This window comes from Cydia strobilella, chromosome 2 (assembly GCF_947568885.1).
Source record: "Cydia strobilella chromosome 2, ilCydStro3.1, whole genome shotgun sequence".
Taxonomy (NCBI): Eukaryota; Metazoa; Arthropoda; class Insecta; order Lepidoptera; family Tortricidae; genus Cydia; species Cydia strobilella.
The window spans coordinates 2,821,744-2,845,009 of NC_086042.1; the positions used below are offsets into that span (position 1 = coordinate 2,821,744).

The 23,266-nt window shown below is 40.6% G+C and overlaps 3 protein-coding genes across 5 annotated transcripts in view; 1 reads left to right on the forward strand and 2 right to left on the reverse strand.

The window, feature by feature from the left end:
• LOC134749224 (uncharacterized) overlaps window positions 1-15,399 on the reverse strand; it is a 65,991-nt gene extending 50,592 nt beyond the window's left edge. The window contains exons 1-17 of the mRNA XM_063684115.1: window positions 15,263-15,399; window positions 14,423-15,159; window positions 13,345-13,499; window positions 12,159-12,289; window positions 10,960-11,180; window positions 9,924-10,063; window positions 9,160-9,311; window positions 7,639-7,838; window positions 6,472-6,647; window positions 5,305-5,444; window positions 3,985-4,117; window positions 3,171-3,330; window positions 2,086-2,190; window positions 984-1,134; window positions 817-900; window positions 482-573; window positions 264-365 (exon numbers count right to left, since the gene is read on the reverse strand). Coding sequence (XP_063540185.1) covers window positions 264-365; window positions 482-573; window positions 817-900; window positions 984-1,134; window positions 2,086-2,190; window positions 3,171-3,330; window positions 3,985-4,117; window positions 5,305-5,444; window positions 6,472-6,647; window positions 7,639-7,838; window positions 9,160-9,311; window positions 9,924-10,063; window positions 10,960-11,180; window positions 12,159-12,289; window positions 13,345-13,499; window positions 14,423-15,159; window positions 15,263-15,295 — 2,912 coding nt within the window. The 5' untranslated portion in view covers window positions 15,296-15,399. The remainder of the gene's footprint in view (window positions 1-263; window positions 366-481; window positions 574-816; window positions 901-983; window positions 1,135-2,085; window positions 2,191-3,170; window positions 3,331-3,984; window positions 4,118-5,304; window positions 5,445-6,471; window positions 6,648-7,638; window positions 7,839-9,159; window positions 9,312-9,923; window positions 10,064-10,959; window positions 11,181-12,158; window positions 12,290-13,344; window positions 13,500-14,422; window positions 15,160-15,262) is intronic.
• LOC134755369 (lipid storage droplets surface-binding protein 2) overlaps window positions 1-23,266 on the forward strand; it is a 122,828-nt gene that overhangs the window by 88,439 nt on the left and 11,123 nt on the right. Inside the window, exon 1 of one of the 3 annotated variants that reach the window (XM_063691913.1) lies at window positions 22,434-22,460. The exons of 1 other annotated variant lie outside the window; for it this stretch is intronic. In XM_063691913.1, coding sequence (XP_063547983.1) covers window positions 22,449-22,460 — 12 coding nt within the window. In that variant the 5' untranslated portion in view covers window positions 22,434-22,448. Of the gene's footprint in view, window positions 1-22,433; window positions 22,461-22,799; window positions 22,957-23,266 lie in introns of those variants that run through there. One more of the 3 variants, XM_063691914.1, reaches the window with a different exon arrangement.
• On the reverse strand, window positions 19,052-22,359 carry LOC134755372 (uncharacterized). The gene is made up of 2 exons (XM_063691919.1): window positions 21,868-22,359; window positions 19,052-19,691 (listed from the first exon to the last, which is right to left on the reverse strand). Exons 1-2 carry the CDS (start codon window positions 22,189-22,191, stop codon window positions 19,182-19,184), a joined length of 834 nt encoding a protein of 277 aa, XP_063547989.1. The 5' UTR covers window positions 22,192-22,359; the 3' UTR covers window positions 19,052-19,181.

Below are 23,266 nucleotides of genomic sequence, written 5' to 3' on the forward strand. Positions count from 1 at the left end.
ATGTTTGTATTATTGGAGGTTCAAATCAGTTTACCAAATGAAAAGGTCTTGAAAAGGTTATGAACCACTTATCTAGATCAGCGGTTCTCAAACTTTTTTGGTGACGGAACCCCTCTGGAAAGCGAAATATTTGACGCAGAATAGAAGACGTGGTTTTCTTTCTTATTATTAAAAGTATTCTCGGGGGGCTCCAAGGGCGCAACTGAGGCTTTGCGGAGCCCCAGGGGTCTTTACACTTTGAGAATGGTTGATCTAGATTATACCTATGTACGCGCAGTCGCACGAGCACGCTCCAGGCCCAGTCCGGCGCGGGCGCCGCCACGCCGCACAGCCACGAGCCGATCGTCGCTTGTGACTGCAATGATTATATACCTATGTACGCGCAGTCGCACGAGCACGCTCCAGGCCCAGTCCGGCGCGGGCGCCGCCACGCCGCACAGCCACGAGCCGATCGTCGCTTGTGACTGCAATGATTATATACCTATGTACGCGCAGTCGCACGAGCACGCTCCAGGCCCAGTCCGGCGCGGGCGCCGCCACGCCGCACAGCCACGAGCCGATCGTCGCTTGTGACTGCAATGATTATATACCTATGTACGCGCAGTCGCACGAGCACGCTCCAGGCCCAGTCCGGCGCGGGCGCCGCCACGCCGCACAGCCACGAGCCGATCGTCGCTTGTGACTGCAATGATTATATACCTATGTACGCGCAGTCGCACGAGCACGCTCCAGGCCCAGTCCGGCGCGGGCGCCGCCACGCCGCACAGCCACGAGCCGATCGTCGCTTGTGACTGCAATGATTATATACCTATGTACGCGCAGTCGCACGAGCACGCTCCAGGCCCAGTCCGGCGCGGGCGCCGCCACGCCGCACAGCCACGAGCCGATCGTCGCTTGTGACTGCAATGATTATATACCTATGTACGCGCAGTCGCACGAGCACGCTCCAGGCCCAGTCCGGCGCGGGCGCCGCCACGCCGCACAGCCACGAGCCGATCGTCGCTTGTGACTGCAATGATTATATACCTATGTACGCGCAGTCGCACGAGCACGCTCCAGGCCCAGTCCGGCGCGGGCGCCGCCACGCCGCACAGCCACGAGCCGATCGTCGCTTGTGACTCCAATGACAGCCCACTGGGAAACACGCACATTAGATTGCAGACAGAACGGTAATAAAGTAAGGACGTATAGCAAATTATTCATATTATGTATATAAGTATGTATTGTGCATCCAGCTTTATCATGCGAACGGCTAAGGAGTAGAATTTACTTCCTGTAAATCTATTCCCAGTCCACTATAACTTGGATCTCTTTAAATCGACTAAATAGACGGCTTTTATCAGGTAAGAAAAAAACCGGCCAAATGCGAGTCCGACTCGCCCACCGAGGGTTCCGTACTTTTTAGTATTTGTTGTTATAACGGCAACAGAAATAAATCATGTGTGAAAACTTCAACTGTCTAGCTATCACGGTTCATGAGATACAGCCTGGTGGCAGACAGACGGACAGCGGAGTCTCAGTAATAGGGTCCCGTTTTTACCCTTTGGGTACGGAACCCTAAAAAGTAATTGATGATGTCAATTTATTTGGATTATCTTGCTATTATTTAAATTTATTTCTGACGATCTCAACATAGATTCTTATAAATTGACATTAATGTAATTTGTACTGTAATCATATGTTGTGAAATAAATAAATCTAAATTTATCGCACGCGCGTAATTATATAGCTGTCCCGCCCCTGACACCGGTGGTCAATAAGTCTTTCCGAGCGGGAACTGTGGGAACGAGCGGGTAAATGTACGAAACTCTTCGTCCTTATCGTCCTTGCTTTAGAGATATCTCTCCAGCCGAAACAAGTTTATTGAACATTGTAAATATTATTGTGATATTCGTTCCTTCTTAATTGTCAAAAACTTTTTAAGAAAATAAAATATATATATTTTTTCTTTTTATAACAAGACTCAAGATAGACTGACTAGAAAGATACACAAATAAGCTACTACAGCAGGATCTCTCCCGTATACGGCCGCCATCTTTGAAGACACTTCAAAATGGCCACCATTGGTTTATTGTATAAACTCACTCGTAAGGTGTATAACTAAGTTCTTGTAGTAGACCCGGCAACAGTTGCGGACTGCGTTGCGACCAGTCGTCGAGCACGGCGCGTATCTCGCACCATGGCCGCCATCTTTGACGACACTTCAAAATGGCCACCATTGATTTAATGTATAAACTCACTCGTAAGGTGTATAACTAAGTTCTTGTAGTAGACACGGCAACAGTTGCGGACTGCGTTCCGACCAGTCGTCGTGCACGGCGCGTATCTCGCACCATGGCCGCCATCGTTGAAGACACTTCAAAATGGTCACCATTGGTTTATTGTATAAACTCACTCGTAAGGTGTATAACTAAGTTCTTGTAGTAGACACGGCAACAGTTGCGGACTGCGTTGCGACCAGTCGTCGAGCACGGCGCGTATCTCGCACCATGGCCGCCATCTTTGAAGACACTTCAAAATGGCCACCATTGGTTTATTGTATAAACTCACTCGTAAGGTGTATAACTAAGTTCTTGTAGTAGACACGGCAACAGTTGCGGACTGCGTTGCGACCAGTGGTCGTGCACGGCGCGTATCTCGCACCATGGCCGCCATCGTTGAAGACACTTCAAAATGGCCACCATTGGTTTATTGTATAAACTCACTCGTAAGGTGTATAACTAAGTTCTTGTAGTAGACACGGCAACAGTTGCGGACTGCGTTCCGACCAGTCGTCGTGCACGGCGCGTATCTCGCACCATGGCCGCCATCGTTGAAGACACTTCAAAATGGTCACCATTGGTTTATTGTATAAACTCACTCGTAAGGTGTATAACTAAGTTCTTGTAGTAGACACGGCAACAGTCGCGGACTGCGTTGCGACCAGTCGTCGAGCACGGCGCGTATCTCGCACCATGGCCGCCATCTTTGAAGACACTTCAAAATGGTCACCATTGGTTTATTGTATAAACTCACTCGTAAGGTGTATAACTAAGTTCTTGTAGTAGACACGGCAACAGTCGCGGATTGCGTTGCGACTAGTCGTCGAGCACGGCGCGTATCTCGCACCATGGCCGCCATCTTTGAAGACACTTCAAAATGGCCACCATTGGTTTATTGTATAAACTCACTCGTAAGGTGTATAACTAAGTTCTTGTAGTAGACACGGCAACAGTTGCGGACTGCGTTGCGACCAGTCGTCGAGCACGGCGCGTATCTCGTCCGTCGACGGCCGCCATTTTTGTAGGCAGAACGGCTTCAAAATGGCCGCCGTTGGTTGCAATGGTTCCACTGAGGAATAAAGAAACATGTCAAAATCAAACACCTTCACGATATTAGGCTTTCAAATACCGGGCACAGAACGTTCTATTGTCTATATTAATTGTATATACAGGTCAATCACAATGAAAAAATCAACGATGATCAACTCTGGTCAACGTGGGACTCGAACCCACATCCTTGGATTGCCGGTCCAACAACACATACAATACAATTTATATAGATTTTAATAATGTGGTACGTCCCACAATAAATAAAACCGGCCAAGTGCGAGTCGGACTCGCCTACCGAGGGTTCCGTACTTTTTAGTATTTGTTGTTATAGCGGCAACAGAAATACATCATCTGTGAAAATTTCAACTGTCTAGCTATCACGGTTCCTGAGATACAGCCTGGTGACAGACGGACAGCGGAGTCTTAGTAATAGGGTCCCGTTTTTACCCTTTGGGTACGGAACCCTAAAAAGGAAAATATATTAACATTTAATTGTTTTATTGTTCATAAAGTTTGTATGAAATCGCGTGTGCATATTTATTCATATTTATTTATTCAGTATAACAATAAACTTTGTGTTTGAATTTCTATTATAAATAACTTAACCTAATTTAATTATTACATTAAATTGTTAAAATAATGTGTATATGTAGAAGAGATAAAAGGCACTTACACTGATGAACATAAGCTATGCTATGCACTGCTCGGGTGCATAAATAATCGTGCTTGGATATAAGTTTAGGAAGACACTCTCGCGCCGCGTCGGTGCACGAACCGTTGCACTGCCTCTTTGGTTTCAGTGCCACCTGTCAAAAGCGAAATTTCATGGATTAATTACTGTAAAAAACAAAATTGTAACACACTTTTATTGGTGACTGTACTTCTCATTCGCGTGTCTGGGCATTTTCAATTAAAATTGTACCATTTACTTTTTTTCGAAAATCCATCAACTTTTTGGTTATTTCTACTTAGAATCACGAGGACAGTCGATTTAAACAGAAAAAAAATGTGTCCCCAAAAAAATTACAGTTTTGTAACGCATTTTCACATACATTTTGTATGGACCGTTACAAAACTGACATCCAAAATTTGTATGAAAAACTGGGGACACTTTTTTCTTTGTCTCATTCAATAGTACTCGTGATTCTGAGTCTAAATAACCCAAAACTTGATAGTTATTCGAAAAAAAGTAAATGGTACCTTTTTCTGAAAACCCCCCTCTATCAAGAACTTCTCGAGACCTTTCTAATGAACCTAAACTCGACGTGTTTGTGTTTTTCCTTTGAAGAGTTCCGTTTGCTACCTTCCGACTGCATCATCAAATCAGCTCCATGTTAGCATATAATTGCATCGTCATCGGAATTACGGATGTACTCCAAATTTCAACTGAATCAGACACCGGCAACTGGTTCAAATTTTAGTTACAAGATTTGAAGCACACCTCCTCTTTGCATCGGTTTCGTCATCACTGAGGGTCGTGGTCACTTCTAGGGAGCAGCTTCTCTTGGACAATTTGCCGCCACCTCTTTTTGTCTGTCGCCGAGTGGAGCGCACCGTGGAGCGTTGCATCAAGGGCTGAGCGGATTTGGTCTGTCGACCGCGTTGGGCTCCTGCGTCTCGGCTTATCGCCTTCGATTTTACCAGTGATTACCAGCTTTTCCAGGTTATCACTGTCTTTCCTGGCAATGTGGCCAAAATACACAAGCACTCTGCGTAAGCAGACAGTGGACAGCCTGGTTGTGATGTTCAGTTCATCAAGGATCGATGCATTAGTGAAGCACACATACAAAGTTAATTTGTATGTACGGGCACAGAATAAGTAATAGTATTATCATACAGAACGGCCACGCCCCGCCCCGCCCCGACTCGAATTACCTCGCCCCGCGACAGCAGATTGACGGCCGTTTGCCGGCCGCTCAGTACTATTTTTAAGCAACTTACACTATGACGCATGACGCGTGTACAGATGTGTGTGTGTGTGTGTTTAAAGTACCTGGACAAGGAAATCGACAACCATGGCTGGGATGTCGGCACTATCCTCAGAACTCGCGACTAGCGAGGCGACGCGCACGCATTGCCCGCAGGAAAGAGACAGCGATAGCGATATACAGTCTATCACTAGTGGTTGCTTTTCTGTAAAATAAAAATAGCTTAGAATATTTTGTCTACGTTTTTTATCTACCTATAATTGTCTGATTTGGGATCTCATAGTAGTCACCAGAGCCCAAATTTTTGCGGCACTACAAAATACTGTCGCAATCTAGCTAGTGATAGATATTTTTTATCGATATCGACAGTTGTGTACAGAATAAAAAAATACGTGAGGTTTGTATAAAACTATAAAAATATACAATTTCTTCTTCGAAATCCGTGTCAGTACACACAGCAGCACATCACATTATATTTGGTTTGTGATAGTGATAGGAGTATGAATAGATCATAAATTTCTCAACATTCTTTGGGAGTAGACAGTTTCGTTTATCACTATCAAAGAGGATATAATATTATAGAGCGGTACTGTGATAGTAAATTTTGTAACCACAGTAAATTCACTGCCATCTATCGACACACTTTAAAACTAAAAATGAAGATTTATAAAAATACGATAAAATATATTTAAATATGGATAAATGATTTTTTTTATTTGCATTAATTATTTTTATTATAATTTAATTGTAATTTTATTTTATTTTAATGTAATTTTATTTTAATGTATTTTATTAACAAATTATTTCCTGTGTACTAACATAGTTGTTCTAAGTATTACCTATTGTTACTAACATATTTAGTTTTAATTTAGGATTAGTTATTTTATTTTATTTTAAATGTAAATGTAATTGTATATGGAATTTTTATTCTGAAATAAATAAATTGAATTGAATTGAATTGAATTATTTTGACCCATGCTCTTTCACTGATATACGTTAAAATTGTTAAATAACAAACGAAACCGTCAACGCCCTCTATACGAGAGTAGGCCAAAGGTAGTAGCGACATCTGATCGAGAATCAAATTTTCGTGATTTTCGAGGCACGTTTTTTCCTTAGACTGTATCCATCTATTACGGAGTTATGTCTATCTTTGTCACTATAAAGTCATTTATGTATACTAAATGAACGTTCAAGTTCACTTGCTACTACTATGCTACTAAGCTACTAACCATGTAAGTGTGTCATCAGGGCCACACAATAGGCCTGGCGGACAGCAGGGCGCAGTAACGCGGCGGGCGGAGCCTCGCAGCCCTCGGGCTCCGCGGTCTCGAGGAGCCAGCCGGCGATGAATATGGCTTCCAACTCGGCTTCGATTTGGATCGATAGTTCTTTGGGGTACGAGTCTCTGTTGAAAAAATGTAAACTACATTTGAAAAACTTTGAAAAAAAAATAATAGTTTATTGATACAGTGAATCTTATGATTTAAACAAGGTTAAGTAAACTTATTCTAGTTAAACACTGCTAGATGTTGTTGCAAGATATAGAAATTGCCCGTGACACCTGCACTAGGCTATGCCTGTCTCGCAGGATGGCACTTTTCCTAGTTTGCCAGTTTTTTTATTGCTTAGGCGCTAAAGAATACAATTCTATCAGCTCAATTTATTATAAAGTATATTGTCAAAAGTTCAAGTTCTTTATTTGCAATCAAGTTCAGTAAATTTGTCCTGTTTCTATATCCCAAATTGTAAGTATACAGTATCGATTGGCATAAAAAATTAAATGTGAAAAATAAAAGATTTATTTTTCATACAAATTGTATGGCAAAACTTAATCATTTTGTGGCTTTTTTAGCCGTTGATTTTTAGGGTTCCGTACCCAAAGGGTAAAAACGGGACCCTATTACTAAGACTTCGCTGTCTATCTGTCTGTCTGTCCGTCTGTCACCAGGCTGTATATCATGAACCGTGATAGCTAGCCAATTGAAATTTTCACAGATATTTTTGTTGCTGCTATAACAAAAAATATTAAAAACAGAATAAAATAAATATTTAAGGGGGGCTCCCATACAACAAACGTGATTTTTTTGCCGTTTTTTGCGTAACGGTACGGAACCTTTCGTGCGCGCTTGGCCGGTGTTTTTTTTGGTCCCATAAAATCTTATATCCTGGATAGGAATGGGATCGATTGGCATAAAAATTTTTTTTGACAAAAATTACCTTTTTCTCGCACCCTGTATGATTTTTCTAAAATCTGAAAACGCTAATCTCCATTAATTTGAAATCGAGGGAAGGCCTTCTAAGATCGTTTTCGCGTAGCAACACGGGGTCTGGTAGCTGCCCTCACTGACTCATTAAGAAAATCCACCCTGACAACATCCTGTTATCCTGTTAGTTACCTGTTATGTTTATGCAGGTCAGCTACAGCCCACATAGCGTGGTGTCCCAGTGCGCGCAGCTCAGCGCGCAGGCGCGGGTACGCAGCGTGCGTGCGCACGGCGCGCGCGAGCACGGCGAGCAGCGTGCGCACGCCGCAGCACGCTCGGAGCACGTCCCGCGCAACGTGGTCCCATTCGTATGGACGGGTTTGGGTTATGTCCTAAAAAGTTGAGCCAATATCAAAAAAACTATGTAAAGGTTGGTTTCCATTTCCACCTGTCTAATTTGTTAGTCCAATGTGGATTCTCACTCTGACACTAAGCAAAATGTGAGACGCAAATAGTTAGAAAGATCGGCCGAGGTGGGATCCTCTGTAAGAGAAATAGCCGTGCGTACGTGAACATCTTCAACACAGTGCTTTACGCGCGTTTACCTGAACGTCCATCAGAAAAGCAAACATTACTAATTTAGTGAGTATGTTTTCAACAAATTGATCTGATAAAAGGTAAGATAAGAAGATGCGCTAATAGAAACTAGTACTTGTTATTTCAATTAGGTAACAAAAGGTGTACAATTTCACCGACTAAATCTATGAATTTTACATTTTTGCGACTAAAATCGACACCGGCCTCTTAAGAATTCTCGCTCCCAATGAACTTAAGTCCTAATCCAAAGACGCGTCAAGATCGCTTACCTTCTTTCTAATGCAAAAGAAAACGAACTATAGTGTAGTACCTACTCTTCTTAAATAAAAGCCACTCACGGTCTTCTGGGGCCCGTTTCTAAACAAACTTGTAACTTGTAATACAAGTGGAAGTTCCTAGCTAACAAAAGCTGTCAAAAAGTGACATCCGCTTGTATTACAAGTTACAAGCTTTTGTGAAACGGCCGGAACCCTGTTAGTACGACATTATTTCTCGCTATCAAAAACGACACCACCATTTCGTTCTTCCTGTCGCTTCTTTCACTCTTGATGCCTCCTCTATACTATCGGCGATGATCGTTTATCTTATCTTATAATTTCGGGGGCCCTTGCGGATACACTTCGACCCATAGGGATCTTTTGTGCAGTTACCCCCTAGGAAAAATCCGTCCGCTACTCAAGAGCTTTCCCCACCATCTCCATATGCCGGATGATGGACCTTATGGGTAGCGTTTTGAATTCCTTTGGTTCCAGGTGGCCTGTTCCAAAGTCCTTCATTCTTTGTCTGGCGAGGGCGTGACATTCACACATAAGGTGCTCTATTGTCTCTTCCTCTTCGCCACACATACGACAATCGGTGTCGTTTATAGTAACATCGTCTATCATCGACAATTAACATCATCGTGCAAGCATCCACATGATCGCCTGTACAACGCAACCCGGCGATTCCCTTTGATGCGTGCCCAAAAAACCGACAACTCACGGGTCGGAGGCGATCATTGGCGATGATAGACGATGACCGGCGGGGACTGCCGAGTATACCCTCTACACTATCGTGCCCGCCAGTCATCGTCTATCATCGATAGTGTAGAGAAGCCATGAAACAAAAGCCACTCACAGTCCGCTGCAACATCGCGAGGCGCGCCGCGAGCGCCCGCAGCGGGAACGCCTTCACCAACGCCAGCAGGTCCTGCTCCCGCAGCGCGCCCTCGCTCACGGCCCCGGCGCCTCCGTGCCGATCAACTTCCTCCCACATATCCTCGTTCTCTGCTGGAAACGGTGGGATCCATACATTTAGCTAGATTGGGGACAGCACGAACATAAAAACCGGCCACGAACCGGACTCGCGCAAGGGTTCCGTACGCAAAAAAACCACGTTTGTTGTATGGGAGCCCCACAAATATATATATATATATATATATATATATATATATATATATATATATATATTTGTATTTGTTGTTATAGCAGCAACAGAAATACATCATCTGTGAAAATTTCAACTGTCTAGCTATCACAGTTCATGAGATACAGCCTGGTGACAGACGGACGGACAGCGGAGTCTTAGAAATAGGGTCCCGTTTTAGATAGTTGAAATTCTCACAGATGATGTATTACTGTTGCCCCTATAACAGCAAATACTAAAGTACGGAACCATCGGTGGGCGAGGCCGACTCGCACTTGGCCGGTTTTTTTAATACGTATACGAAGCTGACAGTGACTTCTTGACGATATGGAGATTGCTCGCCGCAAAAACAGTGCATTTTTAGAAACTGCGGTAACTTCTATAACCGTCAATATCCACATTGCGAGGTTTATGATAATGATATATTTAGGTTATTATATACCCACCCGCATAAATGCATACCAACACAATCGTACCTTCAGTACACTCCTTAGCCGTTTCCAAGACTGGTGCAGACAGCATCAGATCCAATATGGCCAGGGCCCGCGCCGCATCGCTGGTATCACACATGGGGAGTCTAATCAGAGGGGCCGCCCATCGCACTGAATGGGTTTGTCTGAAATATATAGTATTTTAACATTATATTCGTCTGCCAACTGACTATCAGTCCGCCGGACTATATCGGCCTGTCAGTTGTTCGGAACTGTCAGGCCGTTATAGTTCACATACTTGTGAACGCTCCCAATTTTTTTTTTTTTTGTAAAGAAATAGCATAATGGGATGACTATTTGTAAAGACACACTTAGGGCCACTTGCGCGTTCCAGGGCTAGCCAACTATATCGGAGTTCTAGGAAAAATTGGAAAACGCGATGAGTGAAGTTTAAAAAAAAAACTTTTATAATAAAATTACAATATTATTGGTGGTAATTTTTATAACTGTTTCAAATTTTAGGTATCTACCTCAAACAGTCTCTGAGAAAAACGCAAACTGATTTGCAAGACCGAAGTGATCCCATAAGTGTTGCGTTTGTCAAAACAAAGTTTTGCACGGAACACTAAAAACGTTAGATTACCTGGACAGCTGGTGAAGTAAAAACAATAACCAGCACACATCACTTTTGGCTAGCAAAGCTCCACCCAAAGCGCCCGCGCCCAGCGATTTAAGAAATCCGTAAAGCACTGCATCTTCAGAGAAATATCTTACAAAAATGTCAGGTTACCTGAACAACTGGCGCAGTAGGAACAGTAGTTGCCTAACATCACTTTTAGCTAGCAAAGAGCCGCATACCGCCCGCGCCCAGCGATTTAAGGAATCCGTGAAGCACTGCATCTTCAGAGAAATATCTTCCAAAAACTGTCAGGTTACCTGAACAACTGGTGAAGTTGGAACAGTAGTTGCCTAACATCACTTTTAGCTAGCAAAGCGCCGCACAGCGCCCGCGCCCAGCGTTTTAAGGAGTCCGTGAAGTACTGCATCTTTAGAGAAATATCTTACAAAAATGTCAGGTTACCTGAACAACTGGTGCAGTAGGAACAGTAGTTGCCTAACATCACTTTTAGCTAGCAATGCGCCGCACAGCGCCCGCGCCCAGCGTTTTAAGGAGTCCGTGAAGTACTCCATCTTCAGACAGGTAATAGAGCTGCTCGCGCGTAACTCTTGAAGTACTAAGGTTAGAGCTTCTCTGATGTCTCCAATGTTGCCTCGGACGGTTTCTGAGATGAATTCTTCTATCTGGAAATGAATATGACAACACTGAATTGAAATATCTAGAAGAAGACACGTCGAAGTATTAGATTCCTAAGTGCAGAGCCCTGCGCACGCTCAATCAATTTGCTACTGAGAATGACTGCATTAAAGTCACTTTGTTTATACGTTATACACCAATCAACATATTTAATAAAATAATTTGATTTGTTTCCAAAGTTCTGTATAGATGGCAGCACCAGTCTCTCTCGCTATATGGTAATTGCGTAGGCACGGAATTCGTATAGGAGGTGCAAGCACGTACTGCTCGCCCTTAGAGTTGTTCAAAGTGTTCAAAGACGCCTAGTCTTAGTTAGATCAAGATGGCATATAGTCGAGAAATTGGGACCGGTTCCGCCGTGGCGGGATGGCCTAGGGGTTCATGGCGTTAGCCCGGATTGCTAAAGACGCCGGTTCGAATCCGGCCTTCACCACTGGAGGGCTTCGTCACTTTTTCTTTAATATATGACATCTATTTCAGTTTATAATTTATAAGTTATACTTCTTAGAATTAATTGTATACATAATAAATGCATCTAGGTTAATATTTGCTACACTATCGCATTGGGAAAGTGTTAGGATAGCTGTAACGTTATTATTAATTTTGGACCCGGGTATGTCCTTAAACTACGTCCAAAAGAGAGTTATGGGCACTGTGAATGTCATCTCGCTTTGTGTGGTAGGACACAGCACAGCGGATGTCATTCCAGATCTAGAGCAGACCCCAACTGGGGAACGACCTCCACCTTACAGAAAACCGCAGCCAAATAACACTAGACCCTACTCATAGTGTTGTGTTCCTGCCGGTGAGTAAGGTTGCCAGAGCTCAACGAGGGTGCGGGGTGTTAGGGTCGGCAACGCGCATGTAACGCCTGTGGAGTTGCAGGCGTACATAGGCTACGGTGACCGCTTACCATCAGGGCCGTATGCTTGTTTGCCACCGGCATAGTACTTAAAAAAACTGACCTGATAGTAAGCTAACAATGCTTGATGTTGGTACGTGCAATATGACTCGTTCACGTCTTTCAGCAGGCCCTCCAAGCGAAGCTGAGCGGCCGGGAGCTTTTCCTTTAGCAGTGTAGCATGCTCGTATGTACCTTTAAAATATACAATAAGGTGTGTAAGGTTGTGTGGAAGAGATTCTTAGTGAAAAATTAAATAAATAATTATTATAGGAAATTCTTACACAGATTGACTAAGTCCCACGGTCAGCCAAAGGAGGCTTGTGTTATGGGTACTCAGACAACGATATATATAATATACATATAAATACTTAAATACATACAAAAAAACCCATGACTCAGGAACAAGTATCTGTGCTCATCACACAAGTAAATGCCCTTACCGGGATTCGAACCCAGGACCATCGGCTTCACAGGCAGGGTCACTACCCACTAGGCCAGACCGGTCGTCAAACCTAATAAACCCGCCTGTTGTCTACTGTTGTCGACCATTCTATAGTTTTTAAGTTTTCATATATATTTTTTACGTACGTATATGTTGGTGAACAATAAAGCATATTGTAGTATAAAGTCAGCTTAGCTAAAGATGTATTTGTGTATGTATGTAAAGGGGTATTTTTGCACTTTGTAATTTTTCCTCAGTCACCCGTTGACCACGAACGCTGTAAAGAGTTCGAAACGTCGGGATGTATTATAAATTCAATATACGCGATATAATCCGTTTTCATAGTTTTATTTCATAAAGATGTATTTTTTTTTGTGATGTATAAAAAAAATGTTCCTAAAAGTATGTACAGTCAGCTGCAGAGATAGTTGACCCCCTCCCTGCAAATTTCTACGCAGGAAACAGAGAATTTTTAACCTACTTTGATAGATATAAAAGTTAAAAATAAATTAATGTCAAAAATGGATTTAGAGTTAGACCAAGAAAAGTCGGCAGAGATTTTGACAGCACACGCAGTGCCAGTGTCATTTATAGTTATACGTCACGTTTAAAATAACACCTGCACTCCGTGTGCTGTCAATATCTGCAGACTTTCCTTGGTTTGACTCTAGCAGGTTTACACTCATAACCAACGAATTGGCTAGATAGCATTGCCCTGTTTTTTTTTTAACGTTTATTGTAAGTACTAACATTTTATGAGCCACGAGCTGACGAGCTCGAAATAAACGTTAATTTAATTAAATACCTGTGTAAGAGATACTCCGCTCACACTGCCCACACTTCTGTGTCATACACACTGTCTTCTTCTCCACTTTCCATAGAGCAGCTCTGCTTTTTTCCTCATCCTGATACCCTTTGACGACCTTTTCCATTTCTTGTTCTAATGCTATGGCTGAACATCTGAAAATTAAGGTATTTAGCTTATTCTTAACCTATTTCCAAGACAAATAGTAGGGTAGGGTAACATGATGTACGGAGGCAGAGGAGACGCCCTTGCACATCCTCACAGAGTGCCCTTGCCTAATGCGTACTCGTGACTTAATCCTGGGCGGACACTTTTTGCGCCCGGAGGAGTTAAAGTCTCTCGAGATCAAAAAGATCCTGCAGCTGTTTGAAGTTGCAGGTTTGGATCGAGAGTTGTAGTGGGTGGCGATCACAATAGATCAGGGATGGTCGCAGTGATACATAGGCTTTGGAGCCTTATATAGCCCCTAACACAAAGAAGAAGAAGAAGAACATGATGTACGTAATATTTTTTTCTTTAATTAAGCCTTTGACCGCCAAAAACGTCAGTAAGTTAACAGGACATTGTACAAAAAGTAAAGGGTAGGTATATCCTTGCACAGAAATGTTTGCTCATTGCATGCCTGCAATAAAAATATTTTATGATTCATATTTGATTAACATAATTGACTATTTACATATACATATTTATGAGACACCTCCATTTTTGCAGGCAGGCAGTGTGAGAAGGTGCAAAGAATATTATTGTAATAAAAAATAAACAAGATTGAAGAGGAGATTGGAAATTCTCGAACTTAAACTATCGTAAGACATATTTCAAAATATTTAGATCAGTACGGTTTCACTCACTATTATTTTTAGTCGCTTTTGGCGACATGTTTCTGAGGAAGGACTCCCAAAGAATCTGAAACATGTCGCCAAAAGTGACTAAAAATAATACTGAGTGAAACCGTACTGATCTAAATATTTTAAGATTGGAAGTTGTGCAGGATCAGGACAGGTGGCACACTCGCTTTGGAGGTCGAGATTCTCTTTGGATCAGTGAGCCAAAATAGTTAGTTAGTTAGTTAAAAAAATACCTATATGTTGACAACAAGTCCACCAAAGGATGTTCAGGCCTCAATGCCTTTCCACCTTCTGCCAAAGCTTCCTCTCTCTCACTCATCTCCCTCACTTCTGCCATCTGTTTTCCACCAAATATGTGCATCGCCACTTCTAAGGGAATACATTGTAATTTTTCCAGTCTTACTTCATTTACCGTTTGATGTTCATGGGGTGTTTCTGAAATCATTGATTCTTCAAATATAGGAGCTGATGGTGCTACATTTTCTATCACACCAGTAGATATATTTTCAGTGGTTTCTTCAACTGATTGAATGTCAGTGCCTTGACTTATATAAGCTAATGCTGACTCTTTTAATTTTGTTTCCAGTTCTTCTATAGGAAAATCAGACACTGGAACACCTTTTAGAGTGATTATATCTAGACTATGGCACACATCTTTATAGGCACTTTGTGATGGATCTAAAGACTGACTTTGTGAGGATAATTGACTCTGTATTTTCAAGGGTTCTGCAATTGGAATTGAGCTCTGATCTGTTTCTATTAAAGTTTCTTTTTGAGCGGATTCATTTACACTTAACACAGTCTGTTCATGAGTAGATATACTAGGTCTATCTGTATTTTCGACGTTATCTTGTTCAGTAACAGTTTGAGCAGAAGAGTTATTCTCTTCGACTAATGGCAAATTGCTTGTAGAAGGCACTGCTTCCGGTATCTCAGTACTGGTAACGCGTTTCTCTTTGCTTTTCTTCTTCTGAAAACGCAAGTTCATGTTAAGTTACACAAATAAATAACTACGCATATAATTTTTAGAGCAAGAAGTGTAACTAACTAAGACTATAGAGCATAAAACATACCGCACGAGGCTTCTCCTTCATCATGGTCGCCATTTTTTATATTGGAATTCCTCAGGATCCTATTACAAATAACACTTCTTTGTCTCTAAAACACATTACTTAAATATTTACAAATAATACAACAACATACTATGGAACGGAAGCGTCAGCTGAGATCTGTCAGTTCTGTCACTATCTGTCAAACGAAACGTCAAATATTTGACATTTGCAAAAATTGTTGCCAGGTGATTTAATTATTGTTTGCTTAAAGGGGACAATTTTTCGCCAATCTGATTAAATGAGCGCTACCGGCGCTACCCACGGATTTAGATTTTAATAAACCGGATGGAGTACACGGGCCAAAAAGTGTGTCCACATGAGAAGTCAAAGTGGGCGGTTGCATCTCGTTCTAATTAGGGTGACCATAAGTCATATGTATGTGGGATACATAGACCTAGCATTACATAGACCAGCTATACGCGTGCGCCCGTAAGGGATAGACATAGATGACGTCATAAACGTGGGGATACCATATTGGTAAAAATTACCCCAATATTTGATATCACGTTGGGGCGATTACCCTGGAGGCAAAGTTAGCTTGTTTGACGGTATTAAAAAATTGTTAAATAAAATGTCAATGGGCCGTTCTTTTTAGGCGTATAAACAATGAAATACCTCCTATAATTCGCGCAGGTGGTACAAAACTAAACATGTTTAGTAAATAAAACGTAAAATAAAATGTATTATGGGTTTTAATTTAAAGAAATCACAAATCGCAATCACACCAATTAATGTACACCACATTTAATCTTCACAACATTTGTTTATTTATTTTTTGGAATTAGAAGTACGAAAAAACTTCGAGGTCAAAATTACCCATAAAATTATGATATTTTCATCTGGTATCCCTAACATGATTGTTATGCAGCTAAATTAAGAAGAAGTTTAAAAATAGCTGACCTCAGACTCCTACCTACCTACGTAATTTGGGCGGATAATTTTACAAATAATGTTTTGTTAATTTGCGTAAATAATTGTGATATTTTTATTGAAATAATTAATAATAATAATTAATTAATTAATATTAATAATATCGTAATTTTACGATGTTATTCTCACATATTGCGTTAAGAGGAAGGTGTAAAATACCGTACTTACGTGTGAAAGGTTATGATCTCATATTTTTGCTCAGAGCGGCTATTACAGCCGATTACAGAACAATTCACCAGTATTTTATTAAAGTTCAAGCATTCAAAACGCTAACCATCACTATATTTCATAAGAGAAAGCACAATTTCATACAAAACAACGATAATTAAACAAGCAACGAACAAACATGACATGTCACGTACTTATTTGTTTGCCACAACCTCGGTTGTGGCAGCGGTGGAAAAGTGAAACTATGACAAGGACAAACAATAACAGCGCTTTCTCTGCTACTCCTACTGAAAGATACATAAGACTATCCCGTTCGGTCATTTTCCCCCACCCCTCATGACCGATCCAGTTATACTAGATTCATGGTGGGATATTAGGATAAGTTGGAATGTATAGTTTGGCCAAGATCTTTTTTCATTCATGCATAAGAAGTCAGAAAATGGATATAGTTTTTTTCTCCTCTGTAAAACGCTTCACAAAACCTTACTTAATTTAGTCGTTATAAAAGGTGTTACTGATGACAAATACGTAATGGCTTCTCTTTTGCACACTTCAGCTATTCTTTAAGCGTCATCGTAGTTAATTGCACCATTTTTATTTATTTGCCGCCTTTGTGTACTGACGGAAATGTGTGTTCAACCTATATAGAATATTATGTAATGTCTGTAATATTTAAGGATTTTGGATTTAAATTTTGGCAATTATATAGCTCTCATTACGTGCACAAATAAATCATTTATCTATCTATCTATCTATCAACGCAATAATTAAACATGCCGAAATAAAGATATACTTATTTAGGTAAACTTATTTTTACATTAAGTAAGTACGTAGGTAATAAGAACTCTGTAAGGCCGATTCACATCGTGCCGACATCATAGTCACCCTAATGAGTTTGACAATGTTTTCTTGTATTTTTATCGTAAACTTTAAAATTTGAGGCTTACCTGTGAAAAGATATACCACAATCAACAAAACTTTCACTTCTGCAACCTTTCACACAACATCTTTTACCCATTTTATACTTTATTTCGCAAATAAATCTTGAGCGCCGCCATTCATGTATTTTGAAAATTTCTTTATCAAGTTGGGGATACCAAGTAATATTCAAAGTTACTACAATGTCTACCATATTAAAATTAATGTATTTTTTGTTGTGCACATGCTTGGTTAAATCAGTTAATAATATTGACATTATAACTATTTACGAATTACGTAAAAGATATCAGAAACGCACTCTGAATATAGCACTTAAATAATATAAGAAGGTATTTAATTTTAGTAGTTATTGATATAAATACTACCAAAATGGTATTTTTTTAACATTGGCAACATGTGCGAGTGGGACACCGCGACCCACTTTTGCTATCTCATGTGGACCGTTAACTCTAGTCTGGTACGAACACCTTTCTGGTTCGGTGATAAGGTTCAATTTAGTATGGCAAAAAAAGTGACAGCTCGCTCCTGTTTAGGGTATAACTTCATGGCGCTACCGCGTTTAATTTCGTCGCTAGGGGCGCTTGTGTAGATGGAGGTCTTTCAAAATGTCAAATGCATAGAAGTTTTGGGGGTTTCAAGCAAAGAGTAAAGTAAGTATAATAGGTAGGTAGGTTTCAAGCTTTTTTATGGAGAATTTTCACTCCTTATTCATAATTGTGGTAAATCTTTGTCCATCTTTGATTAAATCATGGTAAACAATAGATATAGCTCAATAAATGTTAGTGGTTTAAATAAATTGCCAACTATAATATGTGCAAAATTAAACGGTTTGAAAAAATGGCACATTTAGACGTTAAAATACCTTTGTGTATATAAGAACGTATAGATTTTATAAAAATAAGCATAGAAGAATTTTGAGATCTGTTTTTCTGGACCTACATTTACAGTGGCGCCAACTGGTGAGAACAAAAACTATAGCCCTCATTGTCATTACGACCGATATTACCGATAAAATGGGGTGCGGGCGCAAGAATACCAATTTAAAGAATTTGTAACGCTCGTATTCGTGATTGGGGGCATGTTTTAATTTACAGCGAGCGCTCAAATATAACCATAAATTTAAAATTGAAGAAAGTGGCTAAATTGGCGTTTACGTCTGCACCACCTGATTTAATCAGATTGGCGAAAAATTGCTCCCGTCTGGACAGACCTTAAAACCTTTATTGCCCAGCTCCTCTGAAAATCTTCTGCAATAATACTCATCTACTGGCAAAAATATTTATTTTATGGTGTTTATGGCAAACGGCAAACATAATGGGGTCGCTATATAAACCGTATAAATGTTCAAATCTCTTTCGCCCAAATGCTGCAAGTGCGATTTTTCCTCACGACTCATCATCATCACATACCTAAACGCGGCATAGTGAGGGCTTAATATGGATTATAAAAATAAAACAAACATAATTTAAGTAAGTAATCAAGATGTAATGAAAAAAGCATCGGTATGTAAAGCCCCTCCACACTCGTGCGCGAATCGCGAGTGTGGAGCCTAGTTCGCTCATCAGCGAAATCGACTCCACACTCGCGTTCGCGGCTTCGCGCCGCGTAGTCTGGAGCGGCTTTTCATACATAATATTTGTGAAAGTCTGCATGAACTATCCTATCTGCCTAGGAACGATTTCATAACTTGGTCCTCCCAGAACAGATCAACCCTAACCCTATTTAGTCACCAATTTTAAATATCACCAATCGTTTGGTCAGGTTGGCTGTTCGTTTCTTCAGCCAATTCCAGCTTTTAAAAAGCTTAAAACAATCCCATATAATATGATATTTATGAACATTTTTAAGGCGGCGGTGGTCCTGACAAATGATCCTGGTACTGTATATTCTCGTCTTCATACTGCGCATGATTCTGCTGAGTTACGATAAATACTGGGGACTTCATCTTCCTTGGGACGGGAGATGGAGACGATGAGTAACTTCTGGACTGCGAAGGCCCGCTCTGCATTTTCGCGCGGAACATTATATTATCTATTTCGTGCATAGCCACGTCTCTCTGATGCTCGTCTAGCTTTCTCAGCTTTTTAGCAAGCAGCTGACCGTACAGATCGTATTCATCCATGTCTCTTTTCTCTGTAGTAGCCTTCTTTAAGTACGTAACGGCTTCGTCCATTTGCTTCTTAGCGTAAAACACATCTGTGTCTGTATCAAAACCTGTTGTTTTGTCTGTGGGGTTGGGAGCTGACTGTCTCGTCAGCCTGTTTGTGGGAGTCCTTTCCACCGTACCATGGTTACGAGGAGCGGTGTGGTCTGGTATTGCCGGAGGGGTCGTGTATGCCGCATTTACGAAGAACTGAAAAATAAAATGGAAAATAATTAGTCTTCAAATTCTGTGATTTAGGGTCTGTTGGTCTGTAAACACAGGCCACTGATAAGGCATTCGTCAGAAGATTGGCAAATTGAGTGAAGGTTTCCACGCATGGGAAGGGCTATCAGATAGTATTTCACAAATGTACAGCGCGAGTGGGTAGGAGTAGAATGCAGTCGTAGTACTTCTTTGAGCATTGTCTTTGGGTAGAAGTGGATTTAATTATGCGTTTTCACAGTTTATGTATGAATACGAAGGCTGCGGTTCGCGTCCTTTGATTTACCTCAAAAAGCCAACATGACTTAGATCATAAAACATTAGTGTCTTAAATTAAAAAATTCGCGACGAGAGTAATTTCGCGCAACCATTCGGGAATGTAGTCCCACGTAGACGTAGATATATGCAGGTTCGTTTATTTGTACGAATGTTACGACCAGCCTACCTCAAAGCTAATTATTTACTTATGTATCTACACCCAGCTGCAAAAGTGTCCATGCAATTTTGTAGCTCGCTATAGTACCTAATATTATTATACTAGCTTTTGCCCGCGACTTCGTCTGCGTGGAATTAGTAATTTGGATACCTTAATTCTTAAACAAATCTGTTTTTTAATCCATCCTTTTTTCACCCCAAAATTGGTCCACACTATACATTTTTTACCCCCTTAAGAGATGATTTCGGGGATAAAAGTTATTCTATATCCTTCCCCGCAGCTCAAACTATTCCCATACCAAGTTTCATCTAAATCGGTTCAGCGGTTATTGATTCCCCATACAAATTTCCACCCCCCTTTTCACCCCCTTGAGGGGTGAGTTCTGGGATAAAAAGTATCCTATGTCCTTCCCCGGGACTCAAACTATCTGTATACCAAATTTCAACTAAATCGGTTCAGCGGTTTAAGCGTGAAGAGGTAACACACAGACAGACAGACAGACAGACAGACAGACTTTCGCATTTATAATATTAGTATGGATTGTTATATGTAGATTAGTCTAGCATAATTTATAATGTAATTTCATATTATGAAAATAAATATCTACTCTACTCTATTGTATCTAATAGTAAGCTAGGCGCCACAAAAGTCCTTAGCTTGAGACGTTGCTAATGCTAAAATATTAACTAGTATAGTACCTAATGGTTCCTGTACACCATGGCCCAGTGTAGGCCAGTCCAAAGGGCCGCATTTATGCGTTAGAGGGAGCAAGTGATATTGCTATCTTATTCCACCGCATAGCTGCGTCGCTTAGACTGGCTTACGCTGGGCCATGGTGTACAGGAGCCATTAGAGCCGTCTCAAATGCCCAACCCAGTCAACGAACTTCCTACTTACTATTCATTTAAATTGAGATATCTATCCGGTTGCTGTCATGGTGCTGTCATGTTTAAATTTATCTAAACTTGTTAACTATGTCAATAGCTTTGATACCCAAGACCGATTTTTTTCCGTAAACGGATGAATCAGATTGCGCAATAGTACCTATACAGTACACGTCGGTCTCAAAGTTCACCTAACATCATAAATCATATGTCATAACATGACATCCGTACCGTACATGCGATATGGAGAAGGAACCGGACATATCGGGCCGGTTGATAAGCGCCTATAACTTTCTAACTATTATTATAAACTAGATATTATTCTGGGGCCTATTGAGTGGAACTTTCAATTAGTTGACCTCTTCGGGACTTAATCGCGGATAAACATTATAATTTACATCTATACTGTACCACGACTACCACGGTTGCAAATGTTGCAATAAAGAATTATGAATTATTAAAAAAAAAAACTAAATCCAACGTTTCGGACGCGACATCATGGCCAAGCTGATATTATGGATAGGTAGATCATTAATGAAACTAATGACAATGCCTAAAGTATCCGTATCCAATGATTTCAGACATTTTATTGTTGTAAACTCATTTGTATTCAGAAGCTTCGTCAAATGTTTGCCCCTCATTCAAAGTCATGCGAGAGACTTGTGCCCAACGCGACCAAATTAACCAATGACACATATATTTGGCCAATACAGTGCCAAGTTTTGAGAAGTATTGTACCTACATATCGGTTGAGCACGGATATAAAAAATACAACATACTCTTTCTAGATGTAATAATAATGTGGCTAAAAGTATTTTAAATACAAATTATGTTTAATTCTCACCTCATGTTCCATTTGAGTACTATCACATTCATATTTCCCGCCGAGAAAACTTTCCATCATGGGATATGCGAACCATGTCGTATGGTATGAATCTTGCGACTTCTTCTTTTTGTTCCAATGCATTCTGAAAGATGTCATGAGCGATTCTTTCTTCTTCTTGAGGTCACTGACCGAACAATTTATGCTTAAAGACGTCTGTATTCGAAGCCAAGCATCGGAAACTTCGCTTCTGTTTCGATGATGTGGGTGTTTTGGGTCCCAAAGTAGTTGTTCTCTGCGATAAAGGTCCAAAAATTCCAAAACTACATCGTTTGACCACGACATGCTGTGGAAAGTCACAAAAAATGTGTTTTGAAATACGTCCACGCCAGCCCTCGCAAAGAGAAAGACTGGGGCGGCAGCCAATCACACGTACTCGCTTATCCAATGTTTGTTTATGTTGGCCTCGTTCCACAAATTATGCGATCGATGTTCGTCATTGGCAGGGCGACGTTTGGCGGCCAACCAAAATATTTGTAGACAGACCGAGACGAAACTTTTTGGTTTTTGGATAGGTATTTTCAGTATTTTGTTGATCGCAGATGTTTGAGGTTGTAAGTAAATTGTAAATAAATTCTTATTGGAATATTCAAGAAATATGTTGCTTGGTTACGCTAATAAAAACAAAAGAGGCGAGGGCCGAGTAGTTTTTTGTTCATTTTGTTGTGCAACTTCGCAATGGATATGTTTAGGTAACCTAACGGTGAAGTCTGCACCATCATCTGACTGAATAGGCTTGGGCATTGGCATTTTGTTAATTTCACGACTATTACGTGTTTTGTTCGGACCAACTACGTGGCTTGTTGCACACAGTCATCCGTCGACCAAAGTCCATCGCGCGATATCGGCCAATGAGGATTTTACTTCGGTTATAATACCGCCGGCTACAATAGGAGCGTCATTCATTCTGTGAAGTGCTAAGAGACAGTTGTGCTAACATTTTTCGTAGTATTTTAAATATTTCAAGTGATTTTTACGAGAAGATAACGTGTATTTTTAAAAGTTTACGCATAATTCTTATTGTGTATTTTATAGAAGAGGAATTTTAAGGTACTTGTTCCCCCAACTTTAGTTTACAAATTAGTTACTCGTTCGACACGGTTGATTTAGAACGTAGCGTTGTGAAATCAATTCAATGTGACCCTTCCATCCTTTCTACTACACTTGAGAACATTATTCATAACTTGTTTGATTTTTACCTATTGTTCCAATTAGAAAAACGATTTAAAAATTTTATGAGACAAATCAGAACTACCTTCTTTATGTAAAAACTAACGTGTTCAATGCAATTCCATTCTCAGTATACTTTAGAGTAAAATCTTTGTTAGTTTTACGTTAGATATTTAGAACATTATCATTT

What these genes read in the sequence shown, in the direction of transcription:
- LOC134755372 (XM_063691919.1), bottom strand. Translation starts at nt 22,191, where the DNA reads ATGTCGTGGTCAAACGATGTAGTTTTGGAATTTTTGGACCTTTATCGC. An exon ending in GTACTCAAATGGAACATGAG is followed by an intron (nt 19,692 to 21,867) that starts GTGAGAATTAAA and finishes TTTATTTTTCAG; the next exon opens with TTCTTCGTAAATGCGGCATA.